Source organism: Thecamonas trahens (genome assembly GCF_000142905.1).
Source record: "Thecamonas trahens ATCC 50062 unplaced genomic scaffold supercont1.38, whole genome shotgun sequence".
NCBI classification, from domain to species: Eukaryota; order Apusomonadida; family Apusomonadidae; genus Thecamonas; species Thecamonas trahens.
Window position 1 is genome coordinate 109,150 of NW_013657642.1, and position 20,985 is coordinate 130,134.

General features: G+C 65.3%; 11 protein-coding genes across 11 annotated transcripts in view; 4 read left to right on the forward strand and 7 right to left on the reverse strand.

The window, feature by feature from the left end:
• Positions 1 to 3,726, forward strand: part of AMSG_07891 (NEK/NEK1 protein kinase) — a gene marked incomplete at both ends in the record, with an annotated part of 5,290 nt that extends 1,564 nt beyond the window's left edge. The window contains 2 exons of the mRNA XM_013900223.1: positions 212 to 3,574; positions 3,662 to 3,726. Of these exons, the coding sequence (XP_013755677.1) occupies positions 212 to 3,574; positions 3,662 to 3,726 (3,428 nt within the window). The remainder of the gene's footprint in view (positions 1 to 211; positions 3,575 to 3,661) is intronic.
• A 247-nt stretch (positions 3,727 to 3,973) lies between these two features.
• On the forward strand, positions 3,974 to 4,838 carry AMSG_07892 (zinc/iron permease; the record flags this gene model as incomplete). The annotated part of the gene is made up of 2 exons (XM_013900224.1): positions 3,974 to 4,767; positions 4,826 to 4,838. The coding sequence occupies 2 exons, from the start codon at positions 3,974 to 3,976 to the stop codon at positions 4,836 to 4,838; spliced, it is 807 nt and encodes a 268-aa protein (XP_013755678.1).
• AMSG_07893 (cyst wall protein 1) lies at positions 4,458 to 6,371 on the reverse strand (the record flags this gene model as incomplete). The annotated part of the gene is made up of 2 exons (XM_013900225.1): positions 4,458 to 6,182; positions 6,270 to 6,371. The coding sequence occupies 2 exons, from the start codon at positions 6,369 to 6,371 to the stop codon at positions 4,914 to 4,916; spliced, it is 1,371 nt and encodes a 456-aa protein (XP_013755679.1). The 3' UTR covers positions 4,458 to 4,913.
• A 498-nt stretch (positions 6,372 to 6,869) lies between these two features.
• AMSG_07894 (uncharacterized protein) lies at positions 6,870 to 8,662 on the reverse strand (the record flags this gene model as incomplete). The annotated part of the gene is made up of 3 exons (XM_013900226.1): positions 8,625 to 8,662; positions 7,022 to 8,506; positions 6,870 to 6,992 (listed from the first exon to the last, which is right to left on the reverse strand). Exons 1-3 carry the CDS (start codon positions 8,652 to 8,654, stop codon positions 6,870 to 6,872), a joined length of 1,638 nt encoding a protein of 545 aa, XP_013755680.1. The 5' UTR covers positions 8,655 to 8,662.
• Positions 8,663 to 9,978: 1,316 nt separating this feature from the next.
• On the reverse strand, positions 9,979 to 11,292 carry AMSG_07896 (tryptophanyl-tRNA synthetase; the record flags this gene model as incomplete). Its single annotated transcript, XM_013900227.1, has 2 exons — positions 9,979 to 11,089; positions 11,267 to 11,292. 2 exons carry the CDS (start codon positions 11,290 to 11,292, stop codon positions 9,979 to 9,981), a joined length of 1,137 nt encoding a protein of 378 aa, XP_013755681.1.
• Positions 11,293 to 11,496: 204 nt separating this feature from the next.
• AMSG_07897 (uncharacterized protein) lies at positions 11,497 to 12,451 on the forward strand. Its single transcript, XM_013900228.1, has one exon. The coding sequence runs from the start codon at positions 11,584 to 11,586 to the stop codon at positions 12,433 to 12,435; it is 852 nt and encodes a 283-aa protein (XP_013755682.1). The 5' UTR covers positions 11,497 to 11,583; the 3' UTR covers positions 12,436 to 12,451.
• Positions 12,452 to 12,565: 114 nt separating this feature from the next.
• On the reverse strand, positions 12,566 to 13,093 carry AMSG_07898 (UPF0459 protein C19orf50; the record flags this gene model as incomplete). The annotated part of the gene is made up of 2 exons (XM_013900229.1): positions 12,615 to 13,093; positions 12,566 to 12,576 (listed from the first exon to the last, which is right to left on the reverse strand). Exons 1-2 carry the CDS (start codon positions 13,066 to 13,068, stop codon positions 12,566 to 12,568), a joined length of 465 nt encoding a protein of 154 aa, XP_013755683.1. The 5' UTR covers positions 13,069 to 13,093.
• Positions 13,094 to 13,152: 59 nt separating this feature from the next.
• AMSG_07899 (TUP1 split protein 1 HIRA enhancer) lies at positions 13,153 to 16,653 on the reverse strand (the record flags this gene model as incomplete). Its single annotated transcript, XM_013900230.1, has 2 exons — positions 13,153 to 16,467; positions 16,648 to 16,653. 2 exons carry the CDS (start codon positions 16,651 to 16,653, stop codon positions 13,153 to 13,155), a joined length of 3,321 nt encoding a protein of 1,106 aa, XP_013755684.1.
• Positions 16,654 to 17,042: 389 nt separating this feature from the next.
• Positions 17,043 to 18,281, reverse strand: AMSG_07900 (uncharacterized protein; the record flags this gene model as incomplete). Its single annotated transcript, XM_013900231.1, has 1 exon — positions 17,043 to 18,281. One exon carries the CDS (start codon positions 18,279 to 18,281, stop codon positions 17,043 to 17,045), a length of 1,239 nt encoding a protein of 412 aa, XP_013755685.1.
• A 424-nt stretch (positions 18,282 to 18,705) lies between these two features.
• AMSG_07901 (clavesin-2) lies at positions 18,706 to 20,578 on the forward strand (the record flags this gene model as incomplete). Its single annotated transcript, XM_013900232.1, has 2 exons — positions 18,706 to 18,807; positions 19,142 to 20,578. 2 exons carry the CDS (start codon positions 18,706 to 18,708, stop codon positions 20,558 to 20,560), a joined length of 1,521 nt encoding a protein of 506 aa, XP_013755686.1. The 3' UTR covers positions 20,561 to 20,578.
• A 377-nt stretch (positions 20,579 to 20,955) lies between these two features.
• AMSG_12112 (uncharacterized protein) overlaps positions 20,956 to 20,985 on the reverse strand; it is a gene marked incomplete at both ends in the record, with an annotated part of 5,012 nt that continues 4,982 nt past the window's right edge. The window contains one exon of the mRNA XM_013900316.1: positions 20,956 to 20,982. Coding sequence (XP_013755770.1) covers positions 20,956 to 20,982 — 27 coding nt within the window. The remainder of the gene's footprint in view (positions 20,983 to 20,985) is intronic.

The window sequence follows — 20,985 nt, forward strand, 5'->3', positions numbered from 1 at the left end:
CCCCCCCCAGCCCCGTCACCTTCCCGCCAGCCGCTCTCCCGCCGGGCGCCTGCCACTCACCACAGACCAACCTTCGGTGAACGTTCTTCCACGCACGCAGACGGCGGCACCCTCGACTCGAGCGCGCCGGCACTGGACCTGGAGATGCCGCGGAGAAGCGGGCGACCGCCGCGACCAAGGGGTGCGGGAGGGCGCGGAGGTGGGAGCCGAGGCGGAGGCGCCGGCGGAGGAGGGCGGACCGACCGGCTGGCGGTGTACGCGATGAAGGGCGTGATCGGCAAGGGCTCGTTCGGCAAGGCCATGCTGTGCAAGCACGGCGGCGACGGGCGGCTGTATGTGGTCAAGGAGATCCAGGTCTCGAACCTCGACCGCAAGGAACGGCGCGAGGCCAAGAAAGAGGTGGCTGTCCTGGCGCAGATGAAGCACCCCAACATCATCGCCTACCGCGAGTCGTTCATTCAGGCCGGCTCGCTGTACATTGTCATGGACTACGCAGACGGCGGCGACCTGTACAAGCGAATCAAGGCCCAGCGCGGCGTCCACTTTGCCGAGTCGCAGGTCCTCGACTGGTTTGTCCAGATCTGCCTCGCCATGAAGCACGTCCACGACCGCAAGGTCTTCCACCGCGACCTCAAGACCGCCAACATCTTCCTCACCTCGAACAACATGGTCAAGCTCGGTGACTTTGGCATCGCAAAGGTGCTCGACTCGACCCAGGAGCTCGCCTCCACAGCCATCGGCACTCCGTACTACCTCTCGCCCGAGATTTGCGAGAACAAGCCGTATGACAACAAGTCGGACGTGTGGTCCATGGGTGTTGTCCTCTACGAGATGCTCACCCTCAAGCACCCGTTTGACTCGAAGAACATGCACGGTCTCGTCCTCAAGATCATGCGCGGCATCTACCCGCCCATCCCCTCATACTACTCGACCGACATGGTCGACCTGGTCGACGCCTGCCTCCAGCGAAACCCGCGGAAGCGCCCATCGGTCGAGGAGATTCTGCAGCGGCCCTTTGTCCGCCGCCGCATTGACTCGTTCCTCTCAGAGACCATCAAGCGCTCCGAGTTCTCCCACACTGTCCTCCACGGCGCCAAGCTCCACGACGGTCCAGCCGCCGCCCGCGCCATCGACGCTCCGCCGCCGCAGCCCGCACCCGCCGCCTATGTCAACAAAGCTGCCGCAGACCGCGGCCGCAGCGCCGACTCGGCCCGCCAGCGCGAGGTCCAGCGCAAGGCCGACATGCTCTCGGCCCTCGCCCAGCAGCGCCAGAACGAGGCCCGCATGCACGAGTACCACGAGCGCATGCGCAAGGCCCAGGCCAACCGCCAGCGCATCGAGGCCCAGCTCCGCTCAGAGCCGCAGGCCAAGCGCAAGCCGCGCAAGTCCTCTGCGCCTGCAGCCCCGGGCGAGCCGCGTCGCCCGCCGCCAAAGTCGCGCGTGGCTTCGGCCGCCGACGCCGACGCCGCCGCTGCTGCTGCTGCTCGTGCCGCCGCCCGCCGCGAGTCAGAGCGCCGCGCCAAGCTCCGCGCCATCCGCCGCCGCAAGTACCTCGAGCAGAAGCGTGCCTCGGAGCGCAACCGTAAGATGGCCGAGGTCCAGCTCGGCCGCTCGCACGGCTCGCCAGGCGGCTCGCCGTCAGCCACCTCGATTGTTGCACCTCCAGCTCGGGCTTCAGACTCCGAATCGGAACCGCCGTCAGAGTCTGAGGCGTCGGCCGACACCAACGACGACAACGACAACCACGCCTCTCCGAGTCCGAGCCCAAGCCCGCGCCTTGACGACAACGCACCCGCGTACGAGCTCGAGCCTGGGCCCGGCCCGGGCACTATATGGCGGAACGAGATGGAGGCCGAGATGGACGCGCTCATGGCCGCCAACCGCGAGCGCATGGCTGAACGCAGGCCAACTGCGCCACCCGCCCGCCAGCACCTCAACCGCAAGCGGAGCGGGCACGACTCGGGCTCCGGCTCGGCCTCGTCGCGCAGGTCGTCAGCCGACCGCGCCCACCGCGAGGAGAAGCTCCGCCGGATGCGCGCCCAAGCCGAGCGGGCCAACGCTGCACACGCCCGTGACAAGCGCCGGGTCGAGGCTGCGCCGCGCTCCAAGCGCGCCCAGCTCAAGGCAGAAAAGATGCGCATTGCCGAGGAGCGCGCCATTGCCAACCGCCAGCGCAAGGAAGAGTTTGAGCGGAAGCGCGCCGAGAAGCTCGCTGCCCGCCAGCGCGAGCAGCGCGAGCACAAGGAGCGGTTGCGACGGATCAAGGCCAAGAAGAACGCCGCCGCGCCCATCCGCAAGTTTCTTCCGCCCAAGTCGCAGCGCGTGAGCTCGGACACGTCGTCGGCCGACGTCGTCGTCGCCGCACGCAGGCCTTCAGCTCGTGCCCGCGGTGCAGGCCCGCTCCCGCAGCGCGATGCCGATGCCGCCGCACGCGCCTCGGCCGCAGCAGCCGACAAGAAGAAGAAGCAGGCCGACGTCCGCGCCTTTGTCCGCGAGCAGCGTCGCAAGGCAATGCTTGCCAAGAAGAAGGAGGCTGCCGCTGCAGCAGCCGGCGGCGGCAGCGGCCTCGACATTGTCTGGATGTCGCCGACCCAGCACTCGCTCGCAGAAAACGGCGAGTCAGATGACGACCGTAACTCGCCGCCGCCTACCCTGCCGCCGTCGCGCGTCGCTGCCCTGAAGATCCCGGACGACGGCGACGAGAGCACAGACTCGGAGCTCCTTACCCCGACCGCCATCGCCGCTGCTGACGACGACGACGCCAAGCATGAGCGTGAGGAGCGCGACAACGCCGACTTGGTCGCCCTCATGGGCATTCTCCAGGGCAACGAGCCCGAGCCGGCCGCCGACGATGTGGTTGTTGTCATTGATGACGACGACGACGACGACGATGATGATGATGATGACGACGATGCTCCAGCATTCGAGGTCGAGCCCGATGACGACGACGTCAGTGCCGGGTCGGGCGACGGGTTGTACGATGGCCCGGCACAGCCGGTCACTGCCACAACGTCGGTCATCAAAGCGCGCAAGTCGCAGCGGAAGCAGTCTCAGCGGCGCGTCTCGCAGGCGGCGCTGGCGTCGGCAGACGCGGCTCTGCCGTCGGTGCCGCGGGCACCGAGCCTCGGCAAGACCGGAGAGCTCGACGCCACCGATCGAGCCTCGATTTACTCGCGGGTCGAGTCGCTCCGGGTGTTTCTGGAGAAGGAGCTGGGCGTGGACCTCTTTGTCTCGGTCTACTGCCTCCTTCGCGGCGTCAACGAGCGGACCGATGACGTGGCGCTTGCCCAGACGCTCGGCAAGCAGCTCGGCCCGTCCAAGATGCACTTTCTCACCGTCATTAACCAGCTCATCCACTGCGAGGATGTGTACTTTGAGCCGCTGACCGGCGAGACTGGCGCCGCGCCTGCTCCTATCGACGACTCGGTCGACCACCCCAGCACTGCTTCTGCCGGCTCACTCTCATCGTCACAGGCCTCGATTGCCACCGATGCCACCGCCACCGATGCCACCGATGCCACCGCCACCGATGCCACTGATGCCACCTCGGTCTCAAGCGCCGACTCGGCTGTCCGTCGCCGCCGCCGCCGCCGTCGCAAGGACAAGGACAAGGACAAGGACAAGGGGAAGAGGAAGAGGAAGGACAAAGACAAGGGGAAAGACAAGGACAAGGACAAGGACAAGGACAAGCGCAAGCGCAAGCGCAAGGACAAGGACAAGGAGTAGCCCTCCCCTCTCCCCTCTCCTCTATCCATCCATCCATCCATCACCTCCCCCCCCCCCCCCCAACCACCAAATCCACCTAAACCCCGGTCAGTGTTGCCCCTCTCCCTGCAACTCACCTCAGCCACAGGCAACCACCGCACCCACTGCAGACAGACACCACCACACCACCACACGCCATACCACCACACCACAGCCACCCATACACACACACCACAACCACACACACAACCGCACATATACGCGCCTCATGACCAGCGCACGCGCAGTCGAGGTCTTCGGGTACGCGGCGGTGTCGACGGTGGCCACCGGCCTGGGCGCCGTCCCCTTCTTCCTCCTCGATAGCTCACGCAGCCTGCCGCGTCTGGCCACCGCATCGGCCAATGCCGCCGCCGCAGGCCTCATGCTTGGTGCTTCAGCTCTCATGGCTGTCGAGGCCTGGGACGTCTCGCCGCTCGCCCTGCTGCTCGGTCTCGTCGCAGGCATCGCCTTTGTCGCCGCATCGCGCGCCGTCCTCGACTGGATCGGCCTTGGCGATCCGCTCGATCTCGCTGCGCCGCCGCCCGCTGCGCCGGCTGCCGCCGCTGGCTCGGCTGAGACCCGCCAGAGTGGTGGTGCCCGGGAAGGCGGGGCGGGGCTGCGGGCACGCAAGGGCGGCGAACCTGTGGCGGCCGGCCAGCCAAAGACGGCGAGCGAGGCAGGCACCGGGCAGAGGGGCAACAGATCGCGGATGCTGCTGTTTGTCCTTGTCTTTACCCTCCACTCGTTCACCGAGGGCGTGGGCCTCGGCGTCTCGTTTGGCGGCTCGGTCGGACTCGGCCCGTTCATGTCGCTCGCCATCGCCCTGCACAACGTGCCCGAGGGCCTGGCCATTGCGCTCGTCATGGTCCAACAGGGCAAGAGCGCGCTTGAGGCCATGGCATGGGCCATCTTTTCTTCCGTTCCTCAAGCGGTAATGGCTCTGCCGGCCTTTGTCTTTGTTGACGCCTTTGCGCCGGTGCTGCCGGTTGGCCTCGGCCTCGCCGCCGGCGCCATGGTCATGATGTGCTGGACCGAGCTCCTGCCCGAAGCCTGGGACGAGGTGCGTGGGCGGGGCGAGCAGGCCCTGCTGCTAGCCATCATCGTGGTCGCGCTCGGGGCGACATCGGGCTTTGAGGTCATGCTCCACCCGCCGCCGCCGCCGTAACCGGCTACAACCGCTCGAGCAGCGAGGCCGGTGGCGGAGCCGGGCCGGTCGGCGGCGGCAGCGCCGGCGACGCGTGCTGGGCCGACGACGTCGTCGACGAGTACGGCGACGGCGGCGGTGTCATGATCTTGACCTTGACGTCTTCGGCAAACTTGACCTTGCGGTCGGGGCCTGAGTTGGCACGCGGCCGCGGCGGTGCAAAGTAGTTTTCGGCGTTGTACCGCGTGTTGACCTCGGTGGCCCGCTCGCGGATGGCGAGCCGCATGAACTCGTCCTTGGATGGCGAGACGAGGCCTGGCGCCGACCCGGGCCGCTCAGTGCGGTCCGGGCGCGGGAGCCGGACATACTCGCGCGGACGCAGCGGCGTCTCACGCCGAAGCCGGAGTACAATGAACAGCGTGCCAAAGCCGAGGAGGAGCGCCGCAAAGGTGACCGCAAGCACTGCATACAGCACGTCGCTGAGATGGTGCGACGTCCGGAGCCGGGTCGGCGTCCGCCCCGACGGCGGCGGTGGCGGCGCGGGCACGTGCGGAACGACAGGCGTCGGCGGCGGATGCAGCGGCGGCGCCGGCGGCGAGACACTCGGCGGTGGCGGCGGCGGGAACAGACTGCGCCCGCACACGCCCTGCGGGAGGCACTCAAAGCACCCGGCCAGATTGCCCGCACAGTCATCCGACGACTGGCACGGCGTCGAGCACTCGCATCCGCGCACCGCGCACGCGTTTCCGCCGCACCCACTCTGGCACAGCAACGCCGGGTTGTGCGATGCGTCGCACGCCAAGGCCCCGCCTGAGCATGCCATCCAATCGGGCGTCTCGCCGTCGAGCTTGTTATAGGCCACATCAAGGTCGACAAGTGGAAGCTGCGAGAGATCTGGCACTGAGCCGGTAAGCTTGTTGTGAGCGAGCCAGAGCTTGGAGAGGCTGACCAGGCCAGCAAAGGCCTGTGGAATGGGCCCGGCCAGCGCGTTGTCCGACAAGTCTAGCACGTTGAGCGCCTCGAGCGATCCGCCGATGCCCGGGGGAATGCTTCCATCCAGCGCATTGCTCGACAGATTGAGTGTGACCAGCGACTGAAGAGCGCCGAGTTTGCTCGGCAGCTGACCCACCAGGTTGTTCCCCGCCAACTCGAGCGCCACCACGTTCTCGTTCCCGTCACACACCACGCCCGTCCACCCGTCACAGAACTTGACCGCCAGCGGTTTGGACCATCCGTCCGCCACCCGCCACTTCTTCCCTCCTGTTGCATCGTACAGTGCCTTGAGCGCATCCAGCTGTGCGGGGGGGGGGGTGAGTAGGTGGGGAGGGGATGGCGGGGGGGGAGGTGGTCGGAAAAGGGTCGTAGATGGCGCCGGGCGTACCTGCACGTTTCCGGCCGAGGGGAGGGCGAGGGCAAGGAGAAGGAAACAGATGAGAGCAAGGTAGTGGTAGCGGGGGCACCAGTACGTGAGTTGTCTCCCCATGTTGGGGTGTTTGGATGAGAGAGGGGTGGGGGGTGGGTGGGGTTGTTGTGGTGGCCGTGGTGGTGGTGGTGGCTATGGGCAGAGGGGGGGGGGAAGGGGGGCATGGCGTGTGATCCGTCCTGCACGTGTGACTTGTGGACTTGTGTTGTGGGCGAGTGGGGCTGACCCCGGGGGAGGAGGGAGGGGGGAGGGGGAGGGGGGGGGGGAATCGGCTTGCAGAGGCAGTAGACGGGTGATCCGAGGTCATGTCTTTATATCTGATCTTCTTGGTTGGCACGTAGGTAAGGGGATGAGGGAAGGAGGGTAAGGACATGGGAGAAAAGGTGCGAGCATGATCTCGCATGATCGCCAAAATGGTGCCTCGTGCTTAGTATGGCACAGTCTAACGGATGAGCACAAGGCAGCAAACATCAAGCAAACACACATCGAGGGGTCAACGCTTCAGCAAAACGCATGGGTGAGCAGGAAGTCAGAGTATTACGAGATCTACGCAACGGATCACGAGTCCGAGTCCGAGTCCGAGTCATCAGACTCGGAGAGGGTCGACTCTGACGTAGAGTCGGAGATGGGGTCCGAGTCCGAGCCGAGGCCGAGGCGGTCGCCGACGGTGGAGCGGGCGAGCTTGGAAAAGAGGTGCCGAACGACTTGACCAGTAGCTTGTTGAGCTCGATGTAGTAGTCCATGATGAGACCGAGGCCACGGAGCCTGCCGGTGTCGAGGGTGTCGACACGGCGGAAGGCCTGGATGGAGAGGGCGCGACGAAAGTCGGTGTTGGGCGTCTGCGGGCCGTAGTCGTAGTACGCCAGCATCTCAGTGAACGAGATGGCGCCGTCGCGGTTGGTGTCCATGCGCTTGAGCATCTTACGGAACTTGGGGTCGTGGATCTCGAGGATGGCGCGCGGGAGCAGGAGGCGGCGCTTGGCGCGGAGGTAGGTGAGGTAGTCAACAGCCTGCTGGACGGCGTCCTGGATCTTGCGCGCGGCCTTTTTGATGAGGCGTGCCTCGTCGGCCTGCGAGTGCTCGCCGGCGAGCGAGAGCTTGCCGGTTAGCAAGGCCTCCAGCTTGACCATGAGCTTGTCGCGGTGGCGGTTGAGCCGGGCGATGAACCCGTCGAGCATTGCGATCTTGTCCTTGTTCACGCCCTGCGGATGCAGCGAGTGCCGTGCGTAGAACGAGTCGACTTCCTTGCGGTAGAACGTCTCAGACTTGACCGCGCCGCGCGGCACCTTGACGGCCTCGATATAGAACGGCGGGATGGGCTCGGTGTCACGCACTGCGGTCTTGGCCTCCTTACGGCGGCGCTTGACTGCGGCTGCGCGCTCGGCCGCGTCAGCGCCGTCAACACCGTCGTCGGTCGACACAGACACTTCCTCGGCCTTGCGCTTGTCCTTGGATGACTTTTTGCCCTTGGACGACTTCTTGGACTTGAACTCGGGATCAGCCGACGACGATGTTGGCTCGTCCGCATCGGAAGTATCCTTGTGCTTCTTGTGCTTCTTCTTGCCCTTGTCCTTGGATGACTTCTTGCCCTTGGACGACTTCTTGGACTTGAACTCGGGATCCACCGACGACGATGTCGGCTCGTCCGCATCGGAAGTATCCTTGTGCTTCTTGTGCTTCTTGTGCTTCTTCTTGCCCTTGTCCTTGGATGACTTCTTGCCCTTGGACGACTTCTTGGACTTGAACTCGGGATCCGCCGACGACGATGTTGGCTCGTCCGCATCGGAAGTATCCTTGTGCTTCTTGTGCTTCTTCTTGCCCTTGTCCTTGGATGACTTCTTGCCCTTGGACGACTTCTTGGACTTGAACTCGGGATCCACCGACGACGATGTCGGCTCGTCCGCATCGGAAGTATCCTTGTGCTTCTTGTGCTTCTTGTGCTTCTTCTTGCCCTTGTCCTTGGATGACTTCTTGTCCTTGGACGATTTCTTCTTGTCCTTGGACTTCTTCTTGCCCTTGGACGACTTCTTGGCCTTAAACTCGGGTTCGTCCGACGACGACGTCGGCCCATCGGCATCAGATGCATCCTTCCCCTTGTGCTTCTTGCCCTTGCCCTTGTGCTTCTTCCCCTTGTCCTTCTCCCCCTTCCCCCCCTTGTGCTCCTTCCCCTTTTCCTTGTTCCCCTTGTCCTCGTCCTACATCCCCTCCTCCCGTCAGTCTAACGGACACCACCACACCACCACCACCACCACCACCACCACCACCACCACCACCACCACCACCACTGCCCCATACCCCCACCCCTTTCCATACCTTGCTCTTCTTCTTGCTCTTCTTCGCCATGACTACCCAGGTCAAAGTCAAGTACCCCCCCTTCCTACCCCCCCCCCCCCCCCCCCCTCCCCCTCCCCTCACTGCCCCTCCCCTCACTGCCCCCTCTAACTCAACCCGTAACGGCCACTCTGCCGCAGCCACCCCACACCACCCACCCACCACCCACCCACCCCACCCCACCCCACCCCACCCCACCCCACCCCACCCCACCCCATCCATTAGTCATGCCGGATCCGGAGAGATTGCTCCGTTGGCGCAATGATGAGATTGCTAGGTTGAGGGCTGAGAATGGTCGGTTGGAGGCCTTGGTGGCAGACTCGAGGAGGGCTCTCATCAAGGCAGAGCTCGCTGCTAAGCATCGTCATCGTCATCATCGTCATTCATCAGATCAGATCGAGCTGCTTGAGATGAAGGACTCGCTGGCTGTCGTCGCTGCCGAGCGGGATCGTGCAAGAGCCGAGCACGATGATGCAAAGGCTCGGGAAGATGCTGCCCGCCGTGACGCAAAGGCTCTTTACGCTGCCCTCGCTGCCAAGATCAAGCTGCTCCCGCGTGGGACGTCCGATCGTGACGCCATGGAGATGATGCAGGCGTTGGGTGCTGCTGCGGCTGCGGCGGCTGATGCAGAAGCGAGGGCAGAGGCTGCAGAGCGCGAGCTGGCCGAGCTGGCCGCGGCTGCCGGCGATCTGCACGACTCGGCCGCCGAGCTCGCTGCCCGCAACTCGGAGCTGGAAGCCGAGATGGTGGTCTTGCGCTCGCGCGATGCCGCCCATGACAACGAACTCGCCGCCGCCCAGACCGAGGCCGAGGCGCTTCGCAACTATGCACAGGCTCGTCACTCCGAGTCGGCCCTCCTTGCTGACCAGCTCCACTCGCTCACTGCCGAGCATGCCGATCTGGAGGCCTCGTTTGCTGACGACGAAATGACCCTTGAGCTCATCACTACACGCTACGCTGCCGCTCTCGAGATTAATCAGGCACTCGAAAACGAGGTTTCAAAGCTCACCCAGCTCTCCGACGCCGCCGCCGCCGCCGAGCGCATTGCCGCTCTTGAGGCCGAGCTTGCCGCCGCCCGCCAGGCCGCCGCCGATGCCGAGGAGCGCACCGCTGCCGCCATTCCACCGGCTCAGCTGGTCGCCGAGCGCGATGCCGCGGTGCGCAAGGCCGCCGCGGCTTCGACCTCGCTCGCCAAGCTGCAGACCGCATACCTGGCCTCACGCCGCGACCTCGGCGCTGCCCGCGACGAGCTCACCCAGCTCAAGCGGACAGTCCAAATGCTCGAGGTGGACGCTTCGCGCTCGCTCCGCCTCTCACGGCGCGACGAGCCGCAGGCTCAGAGCTGAAGCATGGCCTGCCGGAGCGCATCGAGCCGCGGCTGCGCCATGCTCCGGGCCCGCGCCGCGCCGTCGGCCAGCACCTTGTCGATGTGGGCAGGATCGGCCAGCAGCCGCTCGCGCTCGAGCGCAATGGGCTCGACAACCTCGATGGCTGCAGCCGTGAGCGCCTCCTTAAACTGCGACGCGTTGAAGTCTGCCACTTTGCCCACCGCATCCTCGAGCTCGTCACCGGTGAGCGCGGCGTAGAGCCGGAGCAGAGCCGAAACGTTGGGTCGGGCCTCCTCGTCGTACGACATGCCGACGATCGAGTCGGTGGCGGCGCGACGGATCTTGGCTGCGATCGAGTCGCGGGTGTCCTCCAGAGTGATGCGCGACCGCTCGAGCGGGTGCGACTTGGACATCTTGACTGTGCCATCGTGGAGCGACATGATGCGCGGCGCGCGCGGGTTGAGCAGGACCCGCGGCGGCGCAAGCTTGGTCCCAAACGCAGCGTTGAACTTGGCCGCGATGTCGCGGGCGAGCTCGATGTGCTGGACCTGGTCGTGCCCGACAGGCACCAGGTTGGCACCGTACAGAAGAATGTCCGCAGCTTGGAGAACCGGGTAGGAGAAGAGGCCGAGCGCCGATGCTGCCCCGGCCGCCGTCTTGTCCTTGTACTGCGTCATTCGCCGCAGCCAGGCCTCGGGCGTCACCGCACCGAGCATCCACGCGAGCGTGGTGTGCTCCTGAACCTCCGACTGGACGTACAGCACGGTGCGGTCCGGATCAATACCAGCGGCAAGGAGCGATGCTGCCGTCGCCCTCGAGCACTCGGCCAGCGCCACTCCCGAGCCCGCCAGCGTCGTCATGGCGTGCGAGTCGACAACAGAGACCACCATCGGCGCCTGGACCCCGGCCTTCACCCCCACAGCTGCCTCGGCGCCGATCTGCTCCTGCAGCCGGAGCCACGTCGCCACCGCCCCAAGATAATTGCCCAGATGCAGCACGCCCGTCGGCTGAATGCCCGAAAACACCACATCGGCCTTGTCCAGCACATATCGCGGCGTTTGGATGATGTGCGCACCCACAGCGTCACCCACTCCCGCTGCCTTGCCCGCCTTTCCGGCGCTCATACCACGCACCCTCCCTGCACCCGCGCCCACAAGCCTCCCCATCGCCGCCCCTCCACCAACAGCCAGTCCCCGAAGCATCCTTCCGCACCTCTTTGTCTGCGAGATGACTGTCTCCGTCCACCCCTCCCCCCCTCCCCCCCCCCCCCCTCGCTCCCCGTCCCAGACGCGTCACAGGGCAGGCCAGGCCGGCCCGGCCATGGCACCAGGGCGGCAGGGACGATGGCGTGGATGGTCGATCGGAAGCGATGAGACGATGGAGGGAGAGTGGATGAAGACTGGCACTGGTTGGCCTGCTGGACGTCCTGAGCCTACCGGGCTTGCTTGGTCTGCCTTGTGCCGCTGTGGCGGTGTGACCGTCGACCAAACTCGACGCCACCACCGCCCGCTTGCCCACACTGCTCTCGGCCGGGGCGACAGATTGCGGGTGCGGGTGCGGGTGCTTGGACGATAGCTGGATAGTTGGTGGTGTAGGCTCTGGCTGGTGTGTGTATGGTTGGACTGCTGCGGTGCATGCGACTGTGCTCGGTGTTGGCGTGGGTGGGGCTGGCCGTGGCTGCGCTGGTGGTAGCGGGTGCCGCGGGCGGTGTTAGTGGCGGGGATGGTGGCCGATGCGACGGCGTGGACGGGCTTGGCGGGCGAGTCGCTGTGGTTGATGGCGTGGAAGACATGCTGGGTGCTGGATTGCCTGGGGCTGGCTTTGCGCTGTTGTATGCGCCGGGGTGCCCGCACTCGGCCCGGGCCTGGCCGCGCTTCCTGGGTGCGGCGGCAGCGGTGGAGGCGCAGCTGGGGCGGATGCGGGCGCATTGTGTTTCTGGGACAGCGTCTACGGCAGCTACGGTGCCGAATACAAGGTATGTGGCGAGCGACGCGTCGCGGAAGCCCGAGATCGCCCTGAGCGTCCGCATCTGGGCCGTCCCGCTCATGGTGGCGGTGGTCAACGGGAGCGTGGCGGCGACCCGGGTCCCACCGGTCGACGACGATCCGACGGCAATGGCGGCGTGGATGGCCAGACAGCTGGAGCGCAGATGGCCGATGCTGCGGGAGACGCAGCTTGTGGAGCTTGTTCGCGGCGGCGAGCGTGGCGTCTGTCCAGCCGTGGTCCTCGATCGCCACCCAGAGTGCAGTGCGGCGGCTGGCGCGCCCGTGGAGCTGCTGCCACCATGGCCCGAGGTCCGCATTGCCTTTCGCCCGTCCCGGCCTTTTACACCGGGTACACTTGCCGCAAGCATCGTGGTGATGGTTGCGGTGGTGGTGTGGGCGGCGTCACCGGGCACAGTGAGTCTGTGGTGGCGGCACATCTTCGAGCCGCCGCTTGTGGTCCAGCATCTGCACAGAGAATAACAATCGTGATCATGTGTCCTCGGCCGATGCGATCGCAGCCTCTTCCCCAGCTTCAGCACCAGCCACGACAGCAACATCGTCTTCCCCAGCCGCGACAGCAGCATCCCCGTTCCCAGCTTCAGCACCAGCTTCAGCACCAGCCTCAACCCCACCATCCCCTTCCCCAGCTGCAACATCACCACCCACGGCCTCGCCCGGCTCGCCACTCAGGTCGCCCTCATCATCGTCGTCGGGATCTAGGATGAGGGCGTTGGGGTCGGCGGCGACGACCAGCGGGAACTTGTCGTCGAGCTTGCTTCTCAGTGAGCGGCAGCGCTTGAAGATGTTGTCCAAGTCCTTTTTCATCTCCCGTAGAAGCTTGGTGTAGCTCTCGAGGGCCTTGACCTGCTTTCCCTGTGCCGCCGCCACCTCTGCGTTGAACTGCTCCAGCACCGCGTTGGTCGCCCGGTACCGCTCAAGCGACGCCTCCTGCGCCGCAAGCACCCCGTCCACTTCGTCCTTGTCCACCAGCCGTCCCAGCGCACACCCCAGCTTCTCCCCGGCCGACTTTGTCTCTGTCCCTGCTCCTGTTCCTGTCGCTGTCACTGCCGTTGGCCCTGCTGCGGTCCCTGCCCGCGCCGCCTCGTCGCCCATGTTGCCCTCCTCGCTCGACCACAGCTAGACGAGTGTAGCCACTTTCCCTTCTCCCCCCCCTCCCCACACGACTCGCTGTTGGTGTTACTCGTCTTCGGAGCGCAGGGCATCGGTGACCCATGCGGTGAGCTTCTGCAGCTGCGGCGACTGCGCGATCTCTGGGAGGAGCGCCTTGAGCAGGCTGCGCCCGTCGAGATCGGCTCGGGTGGTGGAGAGGAGGTTGATGGCCACATTGCGGAGCTTGGCCTCGGCCGCGTCGCGGACCAGCCGCCGGACGTACTCACGCATCCAGTGCTCAAACTCGCTGCTCGAGCCCATGGCGAGCGCGGCAGAGACCTGGTGCTCCAGGTAGCCGACGGTGACCAGGCGCTGCTGGCTGAGCGAGAGCGCTGCCAGGAACGGCGCAACTTGGTGTGCGAGCCGAGGGACCAGCCGAAGCTGCGCCGCCGCGAGCTCGCCCGACGGCAGCGACGCCCGCGCAAAGCCGAGTGACGACGCAAAGTACTGCGAGCCGACGTACGAGCCGTCGGCCACCCGCATCCACGCGTCCGCCGCAGCGTTGTGCAGGTACACATACCCATTCGAGAGCTCGACCACCACGTCGCTCTCCGGGCCGACGCTGCGCACGTCCGCCACGCGCACCTCAGCCGCGCTCGCCTCGCCGGCAACAACAGAGTTGAGCAGCGGCGCGACAGTGAGCGTCTTGCGCGCCACCATGCTCGCCGCGGCCCGGCCGCCTCCGTGCCCATGCCCGAGCGGTGCGCCAAGCCGCGCCAGCGGACCGACCACCTCCCACACCCGGAGCGAGCCCGACGCGCTAAGCGCCACAATCCGCGGCAAATCTGCACTCACCCGGACCATCACCAGCGGCAGCCCGAGGACCAATGCTGGCGAGAGCAGCGCGCCGTTGGCCGCAGAGAACACATGCAGCCCGCCGTCGTCAAACGTCGCCGCCACCGCAAGCAGCTCTGACGCCGCCACGGCGTTGACCCGCCCCGGCACATAAGCCTCCCACACCAGCTCGCCACTCTGGCTCAGCGAGAGGCTCGATCCTCGCGCAGGCCCGGCTTCTGCCGGCCCGCTCAACTTCCATCCCCGCGCCTCAAGCGCGTACTCGATCGCCTCGTCGCCTCCGCTCGGACTGCTCGGCCCGGCCCCGAGCAGGACCGGCGCCGGCGCCACCCGGAAGCTGACAGCCTTGACCGGCGTCACCGCCGGCGGGTCCAGGTACAAGTCCTCCGCGCTCACCACCAGCCGTGCCACAGGCTCGGCTGGCTCCACCTCGCCCATCGTCAGCGTCCGCTGGCGCTTCGCCCGCGACACCCCGCCGGCTGCCGGCGCCATGCTAGCTCCAGGCGGATCGCTGGCGCCGGCTCCGCCCAGCGACGCCCGCGTGGCCGTTCGCTTGCGCGGAATGAGCGTGTTGACCACCGGCGGGTTCATCGACGGCCGTGCAAAGCCCGTCTGCGACGTCGACCGCGGCGCGAGGACTGCCGGCGCCGCTGCGCCTGGCAGCGTCGACAGCAGCTGGGGCTGGACCCGCCGCTTGCCGCTTTTGGTGATCGACTCCTTCTGCTCCACTGGCGGAAGCGCTACCGGCTCCGACACCGCCAGCTGCTGCATCTTGCCCGCTATGCCGTGGGCGCCCTTCACTGCGTCCAGCCCAGACCGCAGCGCCTCGGTCTCCGCCCGCACCGCAGACACCGTTCGCGGCGTGAGCGTCATCGACGGCGCCGAAATCGACTGCAGGCTCACCGTCTCGGCGTACTCCTGCAGGTGCACCGTCTTGCCCAGGAACTCGCCGTACTCGTCCGCCAGAATCCGCTGGTGCTCGCGCTCAGAGACGGGCTGTGAGAGCACGTGCTCTGACTCAATGTCAAAGACAAAGCATCCGACCGTCCCGTCGTACGAGCACGCCATCAGAACTGTCCCGTCGTCTGACCACGACAGATCCATTACAGAGTGCTCAAACATCGCCGTAGCAATCAGTAGCGGCCGGTCTTGGAATGACGCCCAGATCGAAATCGAGTTGTCCTGCGACCCAATGGCGCAGCAGACAAAGTATTCGTCGTCATTGCCTCCTGCCGACGGAGACCCCGGGCTGGCACTGCTGCTGCCGCTCTTCTTCTTCCGCCGCTTCTTGTCCTTGGTCGGCGTGGCAGCCTCGCTTGCCTCGTCCTCATCATCGCCTTCGGCCGAGTTCGCGCCTTTGCTCTCATCTGCGACCGCACCCGCGCCCGGTGCTTGTGCCTGGGCCTGCGTCTCTCCCTCTGACGCCGGTGGTGCTGCCGCTGTCGCCCGAAAGTGCTCCGGAATGCGAAAGAGCCGCGGGTTGTACCGCGCAACCACCACAGGCTCAGAATGACCGACAAACTCGACGGCAGTCTCCCACGTGTCGCGCGCGAGCACAGTGGCAACAGGATTGGTGTTGTTGTACGCGTACGCCGAGGTCAGCCACTTGCCATCAGGTGACCACGAGCAGCGGCGGAAGAACGAGTGCGGCGGCGAGCCCTCAAAGGGCGCGGCCACCGAGGCCACCTGCCGCCACTCGGTAGTTGACCAGATCTTGAGCGAGCGGTCGTTCGACTGCGATGCGAGGTACTTGCCGACAGGGTCCCACGCCAGACCCTTGACAAACTCCGAGTGGCCCTTGAGAGTGGCAAGCAGCTCAAACTCGGTCGTGTCCCACACCAGAATGTCGCCGTCAACTCCGCATGACGCCAAGTATGAGTCATCACACGACCACGCCAGGTCAGTCACGTCGGCAGTATGCCCACGGAGCGCCCGGTAAAAGCCCCACCCCTCGTGGTTAACCTTGGCCGAGCCAAAGACCTGCGTTGGCGAGTCGGACTGCGCCCAGATGATGATGACTTTGTCGTCGGCTCCCGACGCCAGAAACTCACCCGACGCACACCACCGGACCGCGTTAATGGCGCCCTGATGCCGCGGCAGCGTCGCCAGACACCGGTGCTGCCGCTCCACCGCACTGGCAGCCCGCGGCGGCGAGCCCTGGCTCGCCGCGCTACCGAATCCAGTCGCGCCCGAGCCCATGAGCAGGTCCATCCGCGACGCCTTGCCGGCCTTGCCCGCCGCTTTCTTGCTCGACCCTTTCTTGCCCGACCCCTTGCTCTTCCCGTCATCATCGTATCCAGCGTCATCATCATCGTCATCATCGTCTTCCGACGTTGTGTACACGCCACTATCGTCCGACTCGTCGTCCGAGTCTGATGTCGCCGAGCCAGTCAGCTTTGCCGCCGCATCCACAAACGGCACCATGGACCAGATCTTGACGTTGCGGTCCGAGCCCCCGGTGGCAAAGCGAGTAGCCGACGGATGGATATCGATGGAGAAGATCGGATTCCCTCCATGGTTCACCCATTTGGCCTTGCACAAGTCCACCTATCCATTTCCACCCCAACACTCTCTCTGTGAGTGCTGTGCTGTGTGTGTGTGTGTGTGTGTGTGTGTGTGTGTGTGTGTGTGTGTGCGTGGGTGTGTGTGTGTGGTGTCTGGTGGTGGTGGCGGTGGTGCAGAATCAAACCGCCCCGCCACCACCAAGGCTGTCCTGGTAGCCACTACAGCCATGGCCCAGTGCGCGGGAAGGGGACAAATGGGGAATGTGGCGGTGGCAACAGTGTGGTGGAGGGAGGGTGTATGGTGGGGGGGAGGGGGGGAGGGGCTGTTACCTACATTCTCCTCGTGTTCAGGTCGCGGTGACGGTGACCTGGACATGCCCCCTCGGTTGTCTGCTGAGGTGGGCGAGGGAGTGTGCGGGGAAGTGGGGTGAGGTGGTGTTGCTGCTGGCCGTCACGCGCCTCTTTGCCGACGCGCACAATTACACACGCACCACTTTCGGACAATCGATGGCATGCGGTGGACAAGCGAGCAGCAAATCAATAAAGAGCTTCACCATCGGTGCCAATCGGTGCCAATCGGCTTACATGCGGTAGGGTGCACGGCTGGGTTTAAATCGGTCACAGCTTTCTCCGCTTGCTCGGAGGGAGGGCGGCGTTCTTGGCTTGCCGCAGGCGGGCCTCGGCGTCGTCGTCCGAGTCGCTGAAGAGGTCGTCGTCGTCGAGCTGGTCGTCATCGAAGCCAGCGAGCTGCGAGTTGGGCTTGCGCTTCCGCTTGTTGCGCCAGGCCTCAACGCCGGCGTCATCGTACTCGTGGTGCTCGGGCATGACACCCGAGCGTGAGTCCTCGAGGTAGCCGGCGGCATTGTAGTTTGCGGCGGTGCGGCGGCGCTCGTTCTCGGCGATGCGGCGGGCGCGGATGACCTCTGCTGCGGCCTTGGACGCGGTCTCATGGGCGGCGGCGTCGATAGGCGTTGTCACGGTGGTCTTGATCTTGGACTGGGCGGCAGCCTGCGAGCGCGATGCGACGGCGCGGGTCATCAGCTTGTGGGCCTTGGAGTTGATGTCGACGGGCCGGAACGAGATGCGCCCGCCAACGGTTGCGCCCAGCGTCTCGATAGAGTCGAGCTGGCGGATGCCAATCTCGCGGTACTGGGTCTCGCGGACCACCTGGGCTTCAAACGCCTCCGAGCCGACAAACAGGTGCCACGAGCCGTCCTCCCACTCGACGAGCCGGGTGTTGGACTCAGGCTTGCCCTCGGCGTTGGTCCGCCAGCGGACGTAGTACTCGCACGGGATGACGAGCTTGTCGTCGTCCTCGGCCTTCCGCGCGTCGTTCGGGTCGACGTAATCCTCACGGGTGTACGGCTCGGGCTCGACAGCCAGAAAGTTGGGCATCTTGACCGAGTACACCTCCTTGCCCACCTTGGGCACCGGCCCGAGCACCACTTCCATTGCCGGCCCGTCCTCGGTGTACGTCTTGTACACCACATCGTCGTCCTCGGCGTCGTCGTCGCTGGCCACCAGTCCGAGCGCCGCGGCGCCGCCGTCGTCGTCGTCGTTGTCACCATCACCTTGAGGATCCGGCAGGGCGTCGGCCTCTGCGGCGGCAGCTGCCAGATCAACATCCGCCAGCGAGTTGGAGTTGTTGGCGGTGGAGTCCTCGTCCGCCCCGGGCCCAGCGCCAGCCTCGACGGCGTCGTCATCGGCACTACCGGCATCGTCGTCAGAAATAGCGCCAAACAGGTCCTCCTCATCGCCAGACATGTTCTCCTCCTCCGCTGCCGCAGCCACCGGGCTCTCAGCAGGCGCTCCCGTCTCTGCAGCAGTCGTCGTCTCCATGGGCTCCGGCTCTGCCATGGTATGTGTGTGCGGGGAGTGTGGTGTGGGTGCTACAGGGGGACGGGCCAGGAGGGGGGGGAGGGAGAGGGGGGTGAGTGTGTGTGGGGGTCGCTGGGGGGGGGGGGGAAGGAGAGGGGAGGGAAGGGAGTGGGTACCTGTGCGGGGAGTGGTGTAAGTGGTGAGTGGTGAGTGGTGTGGAGTGTGGAGTGTGGAGTGTGGAGTGTGGAGTGTTGGAGTGTGTATGTGCTGGGTCTCCCTCTGTCGGCTGGAGGTGGCGGATCAGGGGCAAGTGGCCACAGCCACAGCCAGTGAATGGTGTGGCCTTTTTGGCGGATGGTCATGGGCCACTCCTGCCACAGGAACAGGCACACGGTCTGTTGCCGAGGCTGTGGCGGTTGGAATGGGTACACATACATTTGACTGTTGCTAGCAGACAAGACACATGGCAGTGTCTGCAGACTCTGTCTTTGCACCTATTGACCTCATCGAGGTGGGGGATGCTCTTGCAGAGCTTCCTGAGGACCTGGCTGCCCAGGCGCTGGCGGTACGGAATGAGGGGAAGGAGAGGGACGAGGAGGGGGGAGGGTGGAGAGGGAAGGAGGGGGGGAAGGGGAGGGGAGGGGAGGGGAGGGGAGGGGAGAGGTATGTAGTTTGCGTGTGTGTGCGTGTGTGTGTGTGTGTGTGTGTGTGGTGAGGTTGCGGGGGGACTCATGTATGGCCAGGGGGGCGTGTGTGCGTGTGCCCGCCCACCACCACCACCACCACCACCACCATCATCATCATCATCATCATCATCATCATCATCATCATCATCATCATCATCATCATCATTATCATTATCATCATCGCCTCTCTGCTCCTCGGCTCGCGGGATGTAGGAGCTGAACGAAGACCCGGCGACTCGGCTGCAGTTCCTGGAAGAGCTGCGCAACCTGCTGCAGAGTCACGAGCTGTACGAGGAGCTCCAGGTGCGGACAGACTTTCGGTTCCTGCTGCCGTTTGCACGGGCGCGCAAGTTCCGGATGGAGGAGGCTGCCGCCAACGTGATCAATTACTACACTTTTGCCCGCAAGATGGGCTGGGACAAGGCTGTTCACGTCGACGCCTTCCGCACCGCGCTGGAGACTGGGGCCATGTGGGTGCTCGGGCAGGACGACGAGGGCCGGACGATGGTCTCGCTGCAGGGCGCGTTCTTTGAGACGTCACGAGCGAGCCTCGCCGACTTTCAGCGCGCGCTGTACTTTCTGCTTCATCTGTGCATCCGTGACGACGCCACCCAGATCCGCGGCTTTGTCATCCTGGAGGACATGCGCGGCATGGGGCTCGACGCTGCGTCATTTGAGCGCAACGGCGCCAAGGTCTGCTTTGAGATGATGTCCAAGAACTTTCCGGCGCGGATGAAGGGCTTCTACGTGGTCAACCAGCCTTGGTTCATCTCAGGCCTGTTCAAGGTCGCCAAACCGTTTGTCTCGTCCAAGATCTCGTCGCGGGTTCACATGCTCGGCTCGGACCTGTCCAAGCTGCACGAGATCTTTGGCGCCGATAAGCTGCCGCGTCAGTACTACGGCGGCGAGGTCGAGTTTGACTGGCCCTCGCATGTTGCCGCCATCTACGACGAGGTCGGTGCCGTCTACGAGCCACCGCAGCGCCTCGTCCTCACCTCGACCCTCTCCCCGCTGCCCAAGGAGTTTGGCATCGACGTCGTCCAGCTCGACGGACGCATTTCGGTCTCGGGCATCGACGCTGGCTCGCTCGGCGAGCACCTCGGCCTCCACCTCGGCGACATTATCGAGACACTCAACGGGCTTCCGGTCCGTTTCATGCGCCACCTCAAGCTCAAGAAGTCCTGGCCTGCCGTCACCGTCGAGCTCATCCGCCCCTCACCCGAGGAGAAGGCTCGCCGCGACGAGCTCATTGCGAAGACCTTTGGTGTCGGGGTGGACCACGCTGACGCCCAGCCTGTTTTCTCCGGCGATGCCGCTGCATCGCCTGCCAGCGATGGTGCCGCTCAGGACGACGCCGCTGCCTACGACAGCGACGGCTACGACTCCGAGGGCGCAACCGATCCGTTTGGCGAGTATCCCGACGCTGCTCTCGCCGACGATGCCAGTCACGCTGGTAGCATTGCCAGTGCTGGCAGCCACGTCGAGTACTCGGACGTGGGCAGCGACGGCGATGATGGCCACGAGCCGGAGCGCTCGGGCAGCGACAACGATGGCGACGATGGCGACGATGGCGACGATGGCGACGATGGCGGCGATGGCGAGGATTCAGAGCATGATAACCCGTTTGTGTAAACGCCCTGCATCCGTGTGTCCCAAGTAGTCCCAGCCGCACTCGTGGCCTGTGACCGTCGCCCCAGCCAGCGCGTGGCCGCCGCTTAGCCCCAACAGCACCTGCACGACGGAACACAACAGCTCACCGTCACCACACCGCCACCAAGACCACGCCCACCGCTCCCCTCCCCCCCCCCCCCCTTCCTACCTACCCATACCCCCTGCCACACATGGGCATCTTCCACACCCTCCGCTCGTGGATACACCTGTGCATGCAGGTCTGCGTGTGTCTGGCCTTTACCATCGGTACGTCCTCTGGTCGACTGTTACCCCCCTCCCCTTCCCCCACCCCCCCCCCGTTTCTTTGGCGTTTGGGCTCGCGTTCTTGTAGATTTCTTGATAAATATACTAAAACTTTAAATGCACGAACAAGATGGAACTACCTG